This window comes from Paramormyrops kingsleyae, chromosome 11 (genome assembly GCF_048594095.1).
Source record: "Paramormyrops kingsleyae isolate MSU_618 chromosome 11, PKINGS_0.4, whole genome shotgun sequence".
In the NCBI taxonomy this organism is placed as follows: domain Eukaryota; kingdom Metazoa; phylum Chordata; class Actinopteri; order Osteoglossiformes; family Mormyridae; genus Paramormyrops; species Paramormyrops kingsleyae.
In genome coordinates this window covers 10,504,492-10,522,846 of record NC_132807.1, presented here as the reverse complement: position 1 = coordinate 10,522,846, position 18,355 = coordinate 10,504,492, and the positions used below count along the sequence as shown (strand labels likewise).

Sequence of the window (18,355 nt, the reverse complement as noted above, 5' to 3'; positions counted from 1 at the left end):
TGTTCATCTTAGCCTCATCTCGGGAAAAGCAGCAGCCAGACTTACTGGAATCGCATGCTTGACGTTGATGTGTCAAATGTTTCATTTAACTTTTAGTGCACGATGAACATCAAAACTGGTTTTCCTGTTGTGCATCTTACTGTTGAGCTCAGTAATGTACCTGGTAGTGAATTTCACTGAAGTTGCAAAGTCTGACTCCATTGTTCTCGTGTGTGAAATTTGCGCCTCTGCATCATTACCGAATGGCCACACCAGCTGCCTTTTGTGACTGGATCCACCCAGGAGCCTCTGCATGGAGTTTCCCATAAAAATAGTGCCTGTCCCTGCAGTGCCTGTCCCTCCAGTGCCTGTCCCTCCAGTGCCTGTCCCTGCAGTGCCTGTCCCTCCCCTCTATGAGGCTGATGTCACTGTGAACCCACTCTCATGCTCTGGATTTCACACTGCATGGTGTTCCTCCTGCCTTCCCCGTCCCTGTGTGTCTGCAGGTACATCAGCGTAATTTGAGGAGAGTCCCCCCCCCCCAGTAGGCTGTTTGACATAATGCCCCTGAGTGCTTCCTGAGCAGGAAGTGACACCCTCATAGTGTCAAAGTGGCCCCAGAACTTCACCTGATCTGACCATCCATTTAATGGAGTTACTCATAAATAGATAGATGGGCAGATGGTATAGCTAGTGGAAGTGTAACAGGCTGACTGCATGGGAGCTCCGTCTGCGTACGTATGTGTGTGTGTAGTGAGAGAAGCCTGTCCAAGCTTGCAGTTTGTGCTTCTGGGAGATTCTCTCCCTCTCTCACAGAACTTGGCCCCACGCAGTCATGTTTCTTTAATGCCAGACTCCAGCTCCTCGTGGTGATCGCCATCATGAGCCTGGTATCTACTCGCCACTCTTGCCACAGCCTGCTGTTTTGGTGCCCGTAGATTAGTCTGGTTTGCCGCTAACCTATGAGGCGAGTCCCAGGACCCGGGAGAACTGAGCATCTCGCCCGCCGTCTTTTAATCTCCTCTCAGCTGTTTCTGCCTTAGCGATCATCGCTCATGAACAATGTCTAATTCGGCTTTCCCTCAGAACCCCTCTGTTGTGGCTTCCCACAGACATGCCTGGGCTTGCCTCTGGAGGCAGACAGGGCCGCGCCCTGAACTCAGTAATGCAGCAAAGCAGCCAAACAGGCTCCAAAGCCCTCGGGCCGCTGTGTCCCTGATTCCTGCCGACAGTGTAGGCGTCTGGGAAAACCCCTCCTGGGGGTGCCAGCGCATCCCAAGTGGAGCTATATGGCTGAGTAGAGTAGGTACCCCCCCCAGCACACTCACTCAGGCCCCCAGTCTGAAGACAGAGAGAGGGGCAGCTGGATAGCCTGCCACCCCCTGAGGCCCGTGACGTGTAGGCTGACAGCTCGCCTACTCTGCGGCCCACAAACTGGTCAACCCGGTGCAGCCCCTGCAAACAGAAGGTGGCTGATCTTTGTTGGATAGTTTTGAAATCCTTGCAGTTCAGCAATGCATGTATTTGAGTCAGCGTTACCATTTTCATGCAATAATATTATCTTAGAATTGTTATGGATGAAGGAATGAATCGCGTCATCAGACCGTGTGTTCTGAAGCGCTTTGACATGACATGGGGCGGCGTGAGCCGGATCCCGGCCTTCCCGAGCCGTGATGTGTAATCTGTATGATGTGTATGATGATGGAGTTAGCCTTCTGTTGAACCCTGGGCCTCCTAGGTAGTGATGTGTAATCTGTGGCCAAGTCACAGAGATGCAGTCGGCACGGTGGCGGTGTGAGCCCTCTGTCAGATCCCGGTCTTCCCGAGCAGTGATGTGTAACCTGTGGCCGAGGCACAGAGACACAGGCAGCACGGTGGCGGTGTGAGCCCTCTGTCAGATCCCGGTCTTCCCGAGCAGTGATGTGTAACCTGTGGCCGAGGCACAGAGACACAGGCAGCACGGTGGCGGTGTGAGCCCTCTGTCAGATCCCGGTCTTCCCGAGCAGTGATGTGTAATCTGTGGCCGAGGCACAGAGACACAGGCAGCACGGTGGCGGTGTGAGCCCTCTGTCAGATCCCGGTCTTCCCGAGCAGTGATGTGTAACCTGTGGCCGAGGCACAGAGACACAGGCAGCACGGTGGCGGTGTGAGCCCTCTGTCAGATCCCGGTCTTCCCGAGCAGTGATGTGTAATCTGTGGTCATGGCACAGAGACGTAGTTAGCTTGGCAGCAGCGTAAGCCCTCTATCAGATCCCAGTCTTCCTGGGCAGTGATGTGTAATCTGTGCCCGAGGTACACAGACAGGTAGAAGCTGTCTGTACTGTAACCTCCCTCCCCCATCTAAAAGCGAACTAAGGAGGTGCTGGCAGGACAGCCTCCCCTCCTGCACAGCAGGTTTTGCGTCTCATTTCCGTGGAAGGTTCCGGTGCAGCGCCAGGTGCACCCTCCCAAGCGGCCTGACGGAAGCTGCTCTTGCTTCGCTCACCTTCTTGGCGTAGCTCCTGCCCCCAGCTCTGCTGGTGTGATGCAGCTGGGCCGGCCGATGTCACCTGCCTAGGGGGACATGCATGTCAGCATGACATCAGCATATCTGCATACAGTCCCGACAGCAGCGATATGCAGTACCTTATGAAGCCCTGTAGGTGGTGCACTTATGCAGAGAGCCACTTTTTTAATATTTTGAAATAAATACTTTTTGACAGTACAGGAGAATTCCCTTTTTACTTTTAACTGTGAGAGATTTGCCAGCATCTGCATTCAGTTTGCAATTAATCCTTTATTTATAAGCTATTCAAAAGGGGTCTTGATGGCCGCACTGGTCACCCATAGACAGGTCAGTCCTGTTTTTCATCTGGGTGAGTCTGTTAATTTAGTTGCTCTTCTGTTATTAAATCCTGCTAATGATATTACACTTTGCTGTCCTGTCAGGCAAGTAGAGCTAGAAAGGAACCCAGTTTTATAGGAACTGTCATCTCTCTCTCCTTTACATAATGAAACTGGGTGTAGTTATACACATGAATTTTTCAGTTAGATGGCAGTGAAAGGAAAAGGCTTGTAGGTGCTTGTTAGTGGCTGTCTGTGCTGTGAGCACATGAGGGCCAAAGCAATGATATGTACAGCGTCCTGACCCCCCCCACCCGAATACAGCGTCCTGACCCCCCCCACCCACCTGAGTACAGCGCCCTGCTCCCCCCCGACCCCCCCACCTGAGTACAGCACCCTGCTCCCCCCCGACCCCCCCACCTGAGTACAGCGCCCTGCTCCCCCCCGACCCCCCCACCTGAGTACAGCACCCTGCTCCCCCCCGACCCCCCCACCTGAGTACAGCACCCTGCTCCCCCCCGACCCCCCCACCTGAGTACAGCACCCTGCTCCCCCCCGACCCCCCCACCTGAGTACAGCACCCTGCTCCCCCCCGACCCCCCCACCTGAGTACAGCGCCCTGCTCCCCCCCGACCCCCCCACCTGAGTACAGCACCCTGCTCCTCCCCAACCCCCCCCCCCCGCGCCCTCTGTCTACCCGGTTGGAGTGCGCTCACTAGCAGATGGCGTCTAGTGGGTGCACAGAAGCTGGGAGTGACGGCACTGCCGGCCATCTGCGGCCACCTTTCTCCTTATTTCGTGTCATTCTCTGCCGCCTGTTTAGATGCGTTGGAAGGAGCAGGCCGCTGTAGCTGGCTTGGCTTGTTTTTTATAGTGTTCTGCCTGTCTTACTGCACTTTGCTCTGTAATGTCTTTATTGATGGGAGAAAACGCACTATTGTGTGATTTCTGATAGTGACTGTCTCTGAGTGTTGTGTCGGTATGTGTGTCCATCTCCAAGCCTTTTGTGCTCAAACTCTGAGGAAGGCAGCCTTTCGCCATGTGATCCCTGTACTGGAGTTTGATGGACTGTAACTGACTGGTTGCTTCTGTTTTTCTCTATATACTTAAATGAATTATTTTGGTGTTTAAAGTTTCTGCTTAGAGTGGAGCCTTCAAAGTCTGCACTCTTTTTTTCCTTGCTTCTCTCCTTTTATGCAGTACAAGCACTGCCACCTAGTGGCAGCAAAAAGCCAACTACGGGCCTGTTAAAAATGGCAAAATGAATTTGGAACATTTCTAATTTTTAGCAGCATGATAGCAAGCTATTTATATTTTAATTTGCTTGCACACCCTGCATGCTGATCAGTACCCTGGTATCTAGTATGATTTTCTATCAGTTTTGCATTAAATGCTTCTGGGTGTCAGTTTACTGTTATTTCCATGAATACTGTAATGCAGTTTTACATTTGCCACAGAGATTCTGGCAGTCTGTGATGAACCAAAATAAATTACAGTGTAGTTCCTCTGCAGCCTCTGCCAGCAGGATGAGCACATATGAAGGGCACATCAGAGGTGGCTTGACCCGCCTCCCAGGAAAGGCTTAGGGCTGTCCGCACCACGTTGTGCCTCCAATGTTTACAGTTGCCTTTTGGCCCGGCTCGCTGAATTGCTCTCCCTTTGCCCACCAGCAGAGGGCCTGCCCCAGGTATTCTACTTCGGTCCGTGTGGGAAGTACAACGCCATGGTGCTGGAACTGCTGGGGCCCAGTTTGGAGGACCTCTTCGACCTGTGTGACAGAACTTTCTCTCTCAAGACCGTCCTGATGATCGCCATCCAGCTGGTTGGTGCTTGCCCACAGTCCTGCTCCGTTCACGTTTTTTCTCTTCCTCAACATCAGGCTTAATGTTGACCATCCTCCTAAAATGCTAATCTCCTTCTGACTGCGTAAATTGGCCCCTCCTTTGGGCTATTAATAATATAAATATTATATAAATATATGAAAAGTAAAGACTTCAAAACATGTAGACCAGTTGTGGCAGCTGATGGTCATGTATGTTCGTGACGATGCACACATCACGGTTCTTCCCTGCTGGCCTCCTGCCCGCCCTGTCAGATCTCCCGGATGGAGTATGTGCACTCCAAGAACCTCATCTACAGGGACGTGAAGCCAGAGAACTTCCTCATCGGCCGGCAGGGAAACAAGAAGGAACACATCATCCACATCATTGACTTCGGCCTGGCCAAGGAATATGTCGACCCCGAGACCAAAAAACACATCCCCTACCGGGAGCACAAGAGCCTGACCGGGACAGCCCGCTACATGTCCATCAACACGCACCTGGGCAAAGGTACACTCGCCGCAGTGCCCTCACCCTCTGCATCCATCTGTTCTCCAGCAATTTGTAAACCACCTTCATCAGCCCAGTGGCAAGATACAGTAGTAGTTGTCTCTTTGAAGTCCATTTAAAAAAATCTCTGTAACTGGTTCTACTGGGAGACGGTACAGATGGACTGGTGACGTGGGATCCTTGTTGGAATTATGGACCGGAGATGGCTGCTGGCGTCATGGTCAGTTCTCCAAGTTCTTAAGTGAGATCTTAGTAGCTGCTTGTCTGCACCCTCAGGTTCATGTAGCCTCTTTAGCCGGGTGTGTCATCAGTGCTGCAATGTGTATTTGGATGGGATTCCTGTGTTGTCATTCTCTACCCATCATTGCTTGTTACTCAGACTGGCTTTCAGTAAGTGATGTGTAGTTAAGTTGTACTGTATGGCTCAAACACAGTCATCAGCCAGGAGTGATATTCCCCCCATACTTTGGTAGCTTTAGTGTAACAACTTGAGCGAGCTTATGAGACATGCAAAACCAGAAAGTGAGATAAGGTCATAGAAAATATTTACATTTCTTTTAATAACTTTATTTCAGTTCTAAGGTCAGTTTTTCACTTTTCCTGTGCAAATGAATGAACAGTATGCCACTTTTATGTTATTCAGGTCCATTTAAATTTAATTAAAATAGCTGTGTAATGAATAATAATTATATCACAATATTCTGGCATGGAGTAGAGTGTCACATCCCAGGTGAACGTGTTACTGGCATTGTGGGTGAACCTCCCAAATGCTGTACCTTTCAGAGCAGAGTCGGCGAGACGACCTGGAAGCTCTGGGTCACATGTTCATGTACTTCCTCCGAGGCAGTCTCCCTTGGCAGGGCCTCAAGGTATGTTGTGCACAGGTGGCTGATTGCTCTTCCAACATTTGTGTGGAGACGTCTCACCCCTTCCCGGTTTCCCCCTCGCTGTCTAACCCCCTCGCCGTCTCACCCCTTCTCGGTTTCCCCCTCGCTGTCTAACCCCCTCGCCGTCTCGCCCCTTCCCGGTTTCCCCCTCGCCGTCTCGCCCCTTCCCGGTTTCCCCCTCGCCATCTCGCCCCTCGCCGTCTCGCCCCTCGCCGTCTCGCCCCTTCCCGGTTTCCCCCTCGCCGTCTCGCCCCTCGCCGTCTCGCCCCTTCCCGGTTTCCCCCTCGCCGTCTCGCCCCTTCCCGGTTTCCCCCTCGCCGTCTCGCCCCTTCCCGGTTTCCCCCTCGCCGTCTCGCCCCTTCCCGGTTTCCCCCTCGCCGTCTCGCCCCTTCCCGGTTTCCCCCTCGCCGTCTCGCCCCTTCCCGGTTTCCCCCTCGCCGTCTCGCCCCTTCCCGGTTTCCCCTTTGCCGTCTCACCCCTTCCCGGTTTCCCGCTCGCTGTCTAACCCCCTCGCCGTCTCGCCCCTTCCCGGTTTCCCCCTCGCCGTCTCGCCCCTTCCCGGTTTCCCCCTTGCCATCTCACCCCTTCCCGGTTTCCTCCTCGCCGTCTCACCCCCTCGCCGTCTCACCCCTCCCCAGGCTCCCTCTCTCTGTCTCATCCCTCCATGGGTTCCCTCTCACCCTGCAGGCAGACACCTTGAAGGAGCGATACCAGAAGATTGGAGACACGAAGCGCAACACCCCCATCGAGGTTCTCTGTGAGAGCTTCCCTGGTACTGTCACCGCTCTGTCAGCTTCCCCGCCCGGTGTGGCCGTTATCTCGCAGATGATCCCTGACCCCGTGCCTGGCTCAGAGCTCACTTCCGTCCCCCTCGTGGTGGATCTCGCAGCTTTTATCCTGGTGGTGTGGGCGGCTCTATCTGGGCTGGCTGCAGCGGGCCGTCTGGGGTAGGCAGCGTCTACTCTGTGGGTCGATGCTCATCTGGCATCTGCTGGCTTCCGCAGAGGAGATGGCGACATACCTGCAGTACGTGAGGCGGCTGGATTTCTTCGAGAAGCCTGACTACGAGTACCTGAGGAAGCTTTTCACCGAACTGTTTGAGCGGAAGGGATACACCTTCGACTACATCTACGACTGGGTGGGCAGACAGATTGTGAGTATCCAGGCACGGCGAAATGTGGCGGGCAGTCGGACCCATCAGCCGCCCCTGCAGGAGGGGGCCGGGGAGGCACAGAGCTGTCAGTCACGCCTGAGTCTGTGATTAAGCTCCAGTCAGTCCAAATAATCACGCAAACTTGCAGAATCACACAGTCACACTCAGCTTCTGAATGAATGCAGAGGAATGAATGTGTCCAGCCTGTGCTTCTTGAAGCATTTTATGTTATTATTGAAGAAGGTATTGCTTTCTCATTATATTTTCATTGTGTGGCTCCCCGTCACCCCCCAGCCCACGCCAGTGGGGTCCGTCCATGTGGATTCTGGGGCGTCCGCCATCACCAGAGAGAGCCATGCGCACAGGGAGCGGCCGTCCCAGCAGCAACCACTGCGGAACCAGGTGAGCTCCCCCTCCAGCATGGCTCTGTGGGAGAGACATGCCCCCCGCCCGGACATGTGGACTTATTTCACATGGACCTTTGTGAAAATCCGCCGCAGTCGTGTCGCCGCTGACCTGAGGTTCGTACCCTCAGCCAATCCGGTGACGGTGTATCGGTCCGTTTCATTGCTTTTTTGTTACATTATACATCTAGTCTGCCTTGTGGAACGTGTTGTATGCAACACCAGTTCCTTCCTTTGAGGATCTTTGTCCTTGCCGCTCAGAGCAGTTAAGGACCGCTAGCCCCTGTAGCAGTCCCTGCATTCTGCACTGCCCCACCACTACCCAGAATGCCTGTGGTTCTGCCTCTTCCATGCACACAGCCACAGAACTGCATGGCTTCCCGTCACCTTGACAGTCAAAGGCAAGGCTTCTCTGGATAAGCGGTTCAGGATGGTGATGCTGTTGCCTCCAGTCCCGCGCCCTTTGGGTTTGCCCCCCCCTTGTCCTTGTGTGCTTGGAGGAGCATCTCCATCACAGCTATACTTCCACAGGGTGAAGAATCAGACAGACACCCATAGCCATTACTGGATGTGCTCTGGGCCAGGACAGACGGGGGCATTAGGGGTGTATGATAGGGACACGCTCTGGGCCAGAACGTACTGGGGCGTTAGGGGTGTATGATAGGGACGCGCTCTGGGCCAGGAAGTACTGGGGCGTTAGGGGTGTATGATAGGGACGCGCCCTGGGCCTGGACATACTGGGGCGTTAGGGGTGTATGATAGGGACGCGCCCTGGGCCTGGACAGACGGGGGCGTTAGGGGTGTATGATAGGGACACGCTCTGGGCCAGGAAGTACTGGGGCGTTAGGGGTGTATGATAGGGACGCGCCCTGGGCCTGGACATACTGGGGCGTTAGGGGTGTATGATAGGGACGCGCCCTGGGCCTGGACAGACGGGGGCGTTAGGGGTGTATGATAGGGACGCGCTCTGGGCCAGGAAGTACTGGGGCGTTAGGGGTGTATGATAGGGACGCGCTCTGGGCCAGGAAGTACTGGGGCGTTAGGGGTGTATGATAGGGACGCGCCCTGGACCTGGACGTACTGGGGCGTTAGGGGTGTATGATAGGGACGCGCCCTGGGCCTGGACATACTGGGGCGTTAGGGGTGTATGATAGGGACGCGCCCTGGGCCTGGACAGACGGGGGCGTTAGGGGTGTATGATAGGGACGCACTCTGGGCCAGGATGTACTGGGGCGTTAGGGGTGTATGATAGGGACGTGCTCTGGGCCAGGATATATGGGGGCGTTTGGGGTGTATGATAGGGACGCACTCTGGGCCAGGATGTACTGGGGCGTTAGGGGTGTATGATAGGGACGTGCTCTGGGCCAGGATATATGGGGGCGTTAGGGGTATATGATGGGGCCGTCCTCTGGGGACTAGGACATACGGGAGTGCTAGAGGTGTATGACCAGGATGCCTTGATATGACGCCATACTTTAGCAGTGACTCTTGAGTCCGGCTGCCTGCAGTATTGTGCATGGCTCAGGTGTGTTTCTGCATCTTTGTTATAAAGCTGTTTTATTTTTCCTTCAGCCCCGTTTTCATTGGTTTATTTTACGGATTGTTTGCTCTCCCTCACTAACTGTTTCCCTCGCTTTGCTTGGGCTCTCTTTCTTTTCTGTTTGTGTCGTCCTCCTTTCCGCGCGGCGCTGCATGTCTCCCCTGACCCGCTACCGTGCACTCGGGCCCCGCCTCCCTCTGGCACGCACGCGCTCGGCCACGCCCCCACCCCACCCCCAGCAGACGGCAGCTTCTGACCGCCGAGGAGCGTGGGAGGTCCAGCCCAATCGGCAGACAAATTCCTCGTACCTGACCTCCCACCTAGCAGCGGACAGGCACGGGGGATCCGTCCAGGTACAGCCCCATCTCCAGCTGCCCTTCACGTGATCTGTGTTTGTCTCGCAGCCAATCTTTGTAAGTATCTGCAAAGGCTCCCTTGTCCACTCAACCCCCATATTAATACTCTAGCCTGTATTTTGACCTCAGGTTAAAAAAGAGGTGAGGAAGCTTTTTCATGTAGATGGAGTAGAAGGCTCACTAGATATAGAAGAAGCTTCATATGTCCTTAAATGCAGTTCAGTCCCAGGGCATCTTCCCAAAGAGCAGCCCCCTCTGGGTTGTGCTTGTTCCCCTGCAGTCCGTCAGGAGAGAGGGACACACCAGCCAGAGTTATATGTAGCCTGTAGTGCGACAGGCAGACAGCGTGGCCTGTGTGTGAGGCTCTGGGAGGCTTCTCATGCACCTGACTCCCCTCCCACCGCAACGCTGCATTCTGACAGATCTGCGCATCTCCTTTCTCTGTCTGTCTGTCTTTCAGGTGGTCAGCTCGACCAACGGGGAGCTGAACGCCGATGACCCGCTGGCAGCTCACTCGAATGCCCCGATTGCGGCCCAGGCCGAGGTGGAGGTGGTGGACGAGGCCAAGTGCGTGAGAATCCCGCCGAATGACCCTGAGGGCGTTCTGCACCTCCCCGCTTTCCGTGTGTGTGTGTGTGTGTGCGCGTGTGTGTCTGTGTGAGGTGCTTGCTTGCATTTTCTTGCTCCTCCTTTTCTGGTGACTGTTTTCTTATGACACCACAGGAGCCCCTCTGACACTGACTGGAGGTGACTCTGTGCAGTGCGTGACTCTGTGCTTTCCTTATCATGACACTAAAGGAGCCGCTCTGATACTGACTGGAGGTGACTCTGTGCAGTGCGTGACTCTGTGCTTTCCTTATCATGACACTAAAGGAGCCGCTCTGACACTGACTGGAGGTGACTCTGTGCAGTGCGTGACTCTGTGCTTTCCTTATCATGACACTAAAGGAGCCGCTCTGATACTGACTGGAGGTGACTCTGTGCAGTGCGTGACTCTGTGCTTTCCTTATCATGACACTAAAGGAGCCGCTTTGATACTGACTGAAGGTGACTCTGTGCAGTGTGTCCCTCTGTGCTTTCCTTATCATGACACTAAAGGAGCCGCTTTGATACTGACTGGAGGTGACTCTGTGCAGTGCGTGACTCTGTGCTTTCCTTATCATGACACTAAAGGAGCCGCTCTGATACTGACTGGAGGTGACTCTGTGCAGTGCGTGACTCTGTGCTTTCCTTATCATGACACTAAAGGAGCCGCTCTGACACTGACTGGAGGTGACTCTGTGCAGTGCGTGACTCTGTGCTTTCCTTATCATGACACTAAAGGAGCCGCTCTGATACTGACTGGAGGTGACTCTGTGCAGTGCGTGACTCTGTGCTTTCCTTATCATGACACTAAAGGAGCCGCTTTGATACTGACTGAAGGTGACTCTGTGCAGTGTGTCCCTCTGTGCTTTCCTTATCATGACACTAAAGGAGCCGCTCTGATACTGACTGGAGGTGACTCTGTGCAGTGCGTGACTCTGTGCTTTCCTTATCATGACACTAAAGGAGCCGCTCTGATACTGACTGAAGGTGACTCTGTGCAGTGTGTCCCTCTGTGCTTTCCTTATCATGACACTAAAGGAGCCGCTCTGATACTGACTGGAGGTGACTCTGTGCAGTGCGTGACTCTGTGCTTTCCTTATCATGACACTAAAGGAGCCGCTCTGATACTGACTGAAGGTGACTGTCACTGTCAAAGTGAGTCACACTGCAGCACAGAGGAGAACATTGAAAGCACTCTGTAGTCACTTGTTCCTCTGAATGGCTCAGAATAACACCTGACTGAAAGATGAAGGATTACTGTTAAATGCTGGACAGAATGCTGCCCATTGCATTGTGTATACAGTGATGGAGTGTATACAGTGTGTTTGACTGCAGCCCCCCGGAAAGAGCATGTGTGGGCGTGTGTGTGTGAGAATTCCTCATCCCCTTGTTTAATATCTGGATGGACTCATCCAGGGTATAGTAATGTCCCTGTTTTCATTTTTAAACCCATAATAGACATTATAGCTGTAGGTTTCTGCTCTTTTCATCTCCTGCAACAGCAGGTAACCGTTCCTGATTTGGCTGCCAGTAAGGTAGTTTTATGTGATGTGTGTCAGGGGTTGTTTTTTGCCCTGTAATAATTACGAGTGACAAGTGTCAGTTGAGCTTTCAAGTTATACACGTTAAAGCTGTATCAGTGCTCTAGCCTGCATAGCTGTCTTAAGTACAGTCACATGACTTCTAAAGTCTCATGGGATTGGTCATCAGGGGAGGACGGGAACCCGCTGCAGTCAGTGGCACCTCTGGGCAGTGTGTCTCCACTAGGCTGCCATACTTCATACTTTAGCTCCTAGTTAGGATGCCTAGCTCAGTACACTCTCCTTCAGCTGGCTTCCCCTTTATCCATACGCTGTTGGCGATGAGTATCTGCTTCAGTTAGCAGTTAGCTCTGCCCAGCATTATGTCAGCTGCCGCTGTGTTTTCCCCTGACCGGTGCCCTGGACCAGTCCTTCACACACCCCCCCACCCCCTACCCCCAATGAACTTGCCTGGCATGAGGGTTGACCCTCCACCTCACCACTGTGTATTAATCTCTGTCTTTTCTCTTTACACTCTCTGTAGCTGCGTGAAAATGCTCAACCTGTGGTGAGTCTCTCTCTCTACAGTCCACATTGAAACGTAAGGGGAGTGGACCAGACTAGACTCTCTGAATTACACGTTTTTAAAAATACTCACAGTAGATCTCCAGCTTGAAATTAAGCTGACTGGCACGCTTTTCCTCCTTAGGGCTGGAGAGATTTTCTTTTGAAAGATGACAGTTAATCCCTTTCATACTTGCCCTCCCACGTTTTCCATAACGCAAGGCTAAATTTGTTGGTGCCAATGCCCACAGCTTTGATATGGCGACTTAGTGTCTGATCGCTGCTCCTTTAACAGCAGACGCTTTCATCTCATGCAACTATCATAGTTCCAGTTTTTTAATCACCTTTTTTTAACAGCAGTGAGATGTTTTGCTTCAAGGGTAAAGCTGGCGTGAACTGGAGACTAACCTTGCAGTTCCTTTCTCTGAAATGGAACAGTCTGGCCCATATGGATAAGGGGCTGTGTGACTGCTGTGTGGAGCTGAACATCACACTGACTGTTCTTACTTTAAAACAACCAAACTGATGAAAATAATCAGCAGGTTTGCTCAGATAGTGAGAGGATGCCAGCATGTTAATGTAGAGTGCTCACTGATCCTGAAAGATGCTGCCTTCACACCTCTCCAATGTGTTTTTGTTAACAAAACCTTTAAACCTGGGTAAGGTGACCTTTTTGGCCAGTCAAGCCACGGCATGATACTTGTACAGTCCCTCCTTGAGGGTCGCGCTGAGAATTCCATACACCCAGCCGCACTTGATGGTCTCAGAAACCTTCAGAGGTCTTTTCCTGCTGTGTCAGTCTGGTGCTGTTCTCTCACCACTGCATGCTCTTCTGTTCGTCATGTCAGGCCCATACCACTGCCTGCCTGTTTTAACTCTTAGGTTTTGGTTATTTTGACATGTGCTATTGATTTCTGTTTACTGGAAATTTAAAACGTTCCCAGACGGGGGTGATACCCCTGTGCCGCGCGGCCCCGCCTCCCTCTTTGAAGTCATCTGGATGTCCTCACAGCACAGACTGCTTGTTGTGCTGTGCTGAGGTGTCCTGTTACTTTGTGTGTTTGCCTGCATTGGCATGATCCAGTCCCCTTCTGCTCATCATGAAGCTCTACTGTTGGTTAACCTTGCTGTCGTGTTCAGGTCGGCACCGACCCGTTTGTAATGCATAAAAGTACCACATCGATTTGTGTACTGCATCAAAGCTTTTTGACTTTGTCAGGAACCTCTATTTAAACAAAATAAATTTTTAAAAATTTCACTAGGCAAGGCATGCCGTACGTGTAAGGCAAGATAAGACCAGTTCAGTTTATTTATATAATTCTCATGAGGTTTATTTTACCATTATTTTTTTTTTTACTGAAAACGAGAGGTATGCTATCAAAAGAAATGTCCAGAAAGCCACACCAAAAATACTAAAACCAATGTTTTCATGGGTAAGGAAGCCTAACAAGGTAACCAAGAGGGAAGAAACAAATTGGATGATAATTGTTTTGAGGGTATTTTATGGCTGATTTAAGACCCGGGTCGGCACCGACCTGTTTAACATAAGAGATAGGAACAGAAAACTAACATATGACAAAGGTAGGTGTATATTTATGTTATTAACACTGCTCAACCAGGCAGTGATGTTAAGTTAGTAGTAAAAGGAGGTAAATCCCTGTGTCATTTGTGCTTTAACGATCTCTGCCCAGTGCGGCTTCAGCTTGTCCGGGACCCCTGTCAGAGTAAGTTTTCTTGGTCTCTCCTTCTATCCCCCTCTCAGGTGCTGCTGTTTCTTCAGGCGGAAACGGAAGAAGAATTCGCAGCGGCATAAGTGACGCCGTGTGCAGAGTGTCATCCCGCCAGGTCACTTCTCCAGGAGCCCGGCAGTGACGTATCGGCACGAGGAGGAGCTCAAGCAGAACCGGAGAGCGGGACTCCGCAGACCTGCCTAGTGCACGTGTAGTCTGCTCTTTTTATTTTGCTATTTTAGTTCTCTCTGGATCCTCCTGGAGCATTTTCGTTACGAACTGTCTTGGAACTGAGTCTAGCTGGATGAAGATGAGACCACGGACATTCCGGGCAGCTTTGCACTTATTAACCTGCTGTTCTGAACCCCCCCCACCTTGTCTAGGTTCACGCCTTCCTTATTTGGAAGTGCTTGTGAATGGTAACACACTGGTAGTCAATCTGCTCATTATCCACTTTTGGACCCACATTGGGGGGGGGGGGGGGCGCATCCGGTCATCCAGCCAGCAGGGGGAGCTCTTGGATTAGTATAGATGTTATTGGCTTTGCTTTATTGCGTTATTGCCCTGCCTATACCTCTGACAGTGCGTAAGTGTGTATGACACGTGGCTCCAGGGAGATGCCGCGGTTTGGGTTTTCATTTTCCTCTGTCTGTGTTCAGTTTGTTAATCTGACCTGTGCTCTGCCAGATAGTGATCGATCGTGATGCCTCTAACTGACAAGTATCCCCCAGGCTGACCTGTAATGCTGAACATGTAGCTGAACCTCCGGGTGATATCAGCCTCTGTCAGGGCTGCTTGTAAACTTCTGGGTGAAGGGAAAAAGAATCAGGCATCAGGATTTGTCTCTCGTGGCGTGACTCTTTCGTGGCCTCTGCCCCAGTCCGTGGGAAAGGATTGTCTAACTTGAAATGCAGAGGGTCGCTGCTCCTCTGAGTCATGTTTCTGACAGAGGCCACTAACGCCCGGAGCTTTTTACTGTCCCACCTTCTCTTTAAAAGCTGGGCAGCAGGGGCGGGAACCAGACTATGTAAGCAAAAGGTCAATGCCCTACCCACCCAGCCGGAGGGAGCGCCGCCCCGGTGGTTGGACTGTTCACTGCTTACTGATGAGCAGCACCTGAGCCTCATCACTACCAGCGACGGGCTAGTCCTGCCGCCTTGAGCTCTGTACATTTAATGGCATGTAAAACTCGACTGGTCGAGAAGGAACAATATTACCACCCCCCTCTTATTTTACTCTATTCTCCTAGCCTCTTATACCTCCCTCAGACATCCAGGCAATTGCAATACTTAGCCAGCACAATAAGGCCAGGTTTCAGTGACTGACGCGCTGCGGACATTTTTACATCCTCATTGTGAAGCATCATGATTTTCTCTGGTCATGGCCGATCACACGGCGTTTGACTCACAGATTCCTGTGGATCTGTGCTGTGTGTCATCCGCCTTCCTGTCCTACTGCGGTGGGGGTGTCCCAGACCGCCTTCTCATGCCATCACTCGTCCTTCTTTGAAGTTGGCGGGTCACATACTGATGGGGGGGGGGGGGGGCACGGGTTCGTAGTTGGGAGCTCTGCTGTTTGATGCCTTAACCTGATCACCATTGAGCAGAGCATTTGGCCGACTTCATCAGAAGTCCCCCGAGAGTCTGTTCCCTCAGTCTGCAGCATGCCGTCCGAGCTTAGGAGCAGAACGGCACCCAGAGTGTAGAGTCTGTAGACACTGAGAAGCTTCACAAAGCACCTCATCAGAGTTCACAGATCGAACAGCATCTCCTGGCTTATTTCCATTTCCTTACTGTAACACAGCTGTCAGGTAGAAGTTCTCCTTGTTTGTTTGAAATGCAATAGCTAACAGGTTTATGAATTTAAATATATTTGCTGCAGATTAAACTCCCTGTTCTGCCCCTTCCAGTTCTTTCTTCTCTAGACTGACTGAGCTGTGCTTTGCGTGAAGTTACGAGAGGTGAAACTCTTGCCTTGCTTTCGTCAGTCCATGCCTACCTGCCTGTTTGCTGCTTTGACTGGGGTTGTCATGCTTTTATTTTTTTTATTGTGTTCTTATTCCGTCACGTATACTTAATGTGAACTTGAAATATACTGTATTTTTTAATTTATCCAAATAGCCATGCAGGTTTGGGAATGAATTCTGAATGCACTACATTTTTTAACTGATGTTACCAGTGAATTTGCCAGTCATGTACTGATTTATACTGTACTGTCCATGTCAAGATCTGAGTTGCATCTGCAACGTGAAATTTAAACAAAACCTTAATTTCCTTTTAGTGATTATGCAATGTCTTTTCTGTTGCCTTATTTCTGAAATAGCTTTTTGTGATTTAATGTTAATATACACTGGCACATCCTATGTTCCCATGTGCTTGTGCACATAATGGTTTAAATTAATTTGTGTAATAAAACACCACTCTGGTCTGAAAATCCCCCCCGTTTATGATGGGTGGGGGTGCACCCTGCACTCTGTGGTTGATTCTGTGTGCATTGCACGATGATAGTGAGGCTCCTACCAAGGGCTTGATGTGAATATCTTCATATCCATGCAGTACAGTGGGGTACAGTGCTGTTTGTTTCTGTGCCCAGTTTGTGTGTCTGGCTTTTCCCTTCACTATGTAATTTGTAGGCCTCAGAATGATGGACATCGATGTACTTGAATACAAAAAAGGTTTCCTTTTCCCTGCAGCCGTCATATGGTAAATGGCAAAGCAAATTCTTCTGACATGTAGCCATGAGTGAGCCATGTCATGTGACTGGCATCCCTTATCTGCCTCTCCCTGCCCTGCATGGGGCAGTTCTGAGCCAGGATTAGCCCCGTCCAGCACGATGCCGTGTGCTCGGCCCGTTGGTTCTGTCTCCCGTGCCTGTGCAGGGCAGCGGGCCTGATATGAGAATCTGCAGTCGGTCTCGGCCGGCGTTATGTAAGGCGGAGGAGGGCATCTCAGCATCTCGCGTGGATCCTAGGGGCCGTGCGTGTGGCAATCGTGAGCGATGACTTTGCCAGCTTTTGTGTCAGTGTGTCAGTTTCCATTGGTCTAGCTGTGCTGCACTGTGACTCATCATGTTCTGGGTTCGGCTCCTGTCTCGTCACTCTTCCTGTTATTATTTTTTTAATCTGTATTGTACAGTGCTGGAGGGACTGACCAACCAGCTCCGGCACTGAAATGGCTAAAGTGTTTCTCTTCCAGTATCTTGGGTCTTTTCTATGTATTTTCTTTTAATGATTCCTATGACTGTATAATTATGCATTTGGGTAGAGGCTTTTGGTGGAATTAAAAATGCTCTTTTGTATTTTCTGTTCTTGGTGCCTGCCTGCGCTGCCCCCATTGATGTCAGGGCAGCCCTCAAGCCCCAAGCTGTCCGTGAAAATGTGATGTCCGGAAATGGTCAGACTGCTTTCCTCTATTTTAATTCCCCTTTAACAGCGATTTATTTTGCCATTTTTGCTTTTTATTTATTACGTAATGTTTTTTTGAGTAAACTACTCAGATGTAAATAAATACGTTAACTGATTGTCCACAGTTTAGAGTCACTCTTAAGGTTTCCCCACTTTTTTAATAATAGTTTTTTTTTTTAACCTATTACAATCTTTTCTGAGGACTCAAAGCCTTTGCAGCATGGTTATTTGAATATGGGGTCTTCACCTTGAGCCTTATTTTCTGAATGAGTGTGATGTGGATTTTCTGAAGATCCTGCGGTTTGGAGGCCGTCACTGCTCTGCGGCTGGCTAGCCGTCACCGTGCCCGGGCCGATGGCCCCGCCGCTGCCTCACTCCATGCTTTACCCCTTGATTTCTAAAGCACGTTCCTGCACTCTGACCCTCAGCCCAGCCTCCCATGTCACTGCACACTCTCCAGAGAAGGTGGATATTTTTCCCTGTTTCTTTTTTGTGTGTCAAAATAATGTTCAAATTCTCAAGAGATTGGGTTGTTGCTCTAGCTTCCCCATACTGAATTGTCTAACATTCTGAAAGGGGAGGGGCATTTAGAGACAAGCTGTATATGTTTTTTATGGTGGCCTTCCCTTCCCCCCCTTATGTATACACGCGTCTTTGTGTGCATATGATCACTTGTGCAGCCCTCTGAACCACCACCCTCTTGCTTGTTATGTGGGAAGCAGATTTGTACATAGCGGAGGATTCTATGGAATTATCAAGCCTTCTAAATGCATTATCGGTGTTAGTCATACAGAAGGTGATTCTTTTTGCCTGAAATGCGTCTGTGTGATTAATCCCGGCCCCGGGGGGGGGGGAGCGGCAGTGCCGAGGAGTCTGGCCCGTGGCTCCACATTTTCTCTCCTACCAGTTTTCCAGAGGCTTCATGTTAATTGTTGCATTTCTGGATTTCACTTTTTAATTCCCACCACAGATGGAATCTCAATGGGAGACTTAAAGTTTGCACCCTTTTTTATGTAAAATAAAAAACTTAACGTTTAATGAGTTTGGGTTTCTTTTTCTGGATAGGTGCACGATGTATCAC

The 18,355-nt window shown here is 51.1% G+C and overlaps 1 protein-coding gene across 17 annotated transcripts in view; it reads left to right on the top strand.

The window, feature by feature from the left end:
* Positions 1-18,312, top strand: part of LOC111840654 (casein kinase I) — a 40,826-nt gene extending 22,514 nt beyond the window's left edge. For 6 of the 17 annotated variants that reach the window (XM_023805711.2, XM_023805700.2, XM_023805671.2 and 3 more), the window contains 10 exons: positions 4,473-4,624; positions 4,898-5,132; positions 5,916-6,001; positions 6,707-6,791; positions 7,024-7,172; positions 7,467-7,574; positions 9,356-9,469; positions 9,933-10,039; positions 12,122-12,145; positions 13,904-18,312. In XM_023805711.2, coding sequence (XP_023661479.1) covers positions 4,473-4,624; positions 4,898-5,132; positions 5,916-6,001; positions 6,707-6,791; positions 7,024-7,172; positions 7,467-7,574; positions 9,356-9,469; positions 9,933-10,039; positions 12,122-12,145; positions 13,904-13,958 — 1,115 coding nt within the window. In that variant the 3' untranslated portion in view covers positions 13,959-18,312. Of the gene's footprint in view, positions 1-4,472; positions 4,625-4,897; positions 5,133-5,915; positions 6,002-6,706; positions 6,792-7,023; positions 7,173-7,466; positions 7,575-9,355; positions 9,530-9,932; positions 10,040-12,121; positions 12,146-13,903 lie in introns of those variants that run through there. The other 11 variants (XM_072718029.1, XM_072718028.1, XM_023805730.2 and 8 more) reach the window with 11 other exon arrangements.
* Positions 18,313-18,355: the final 43 nt, after the last annotated feature.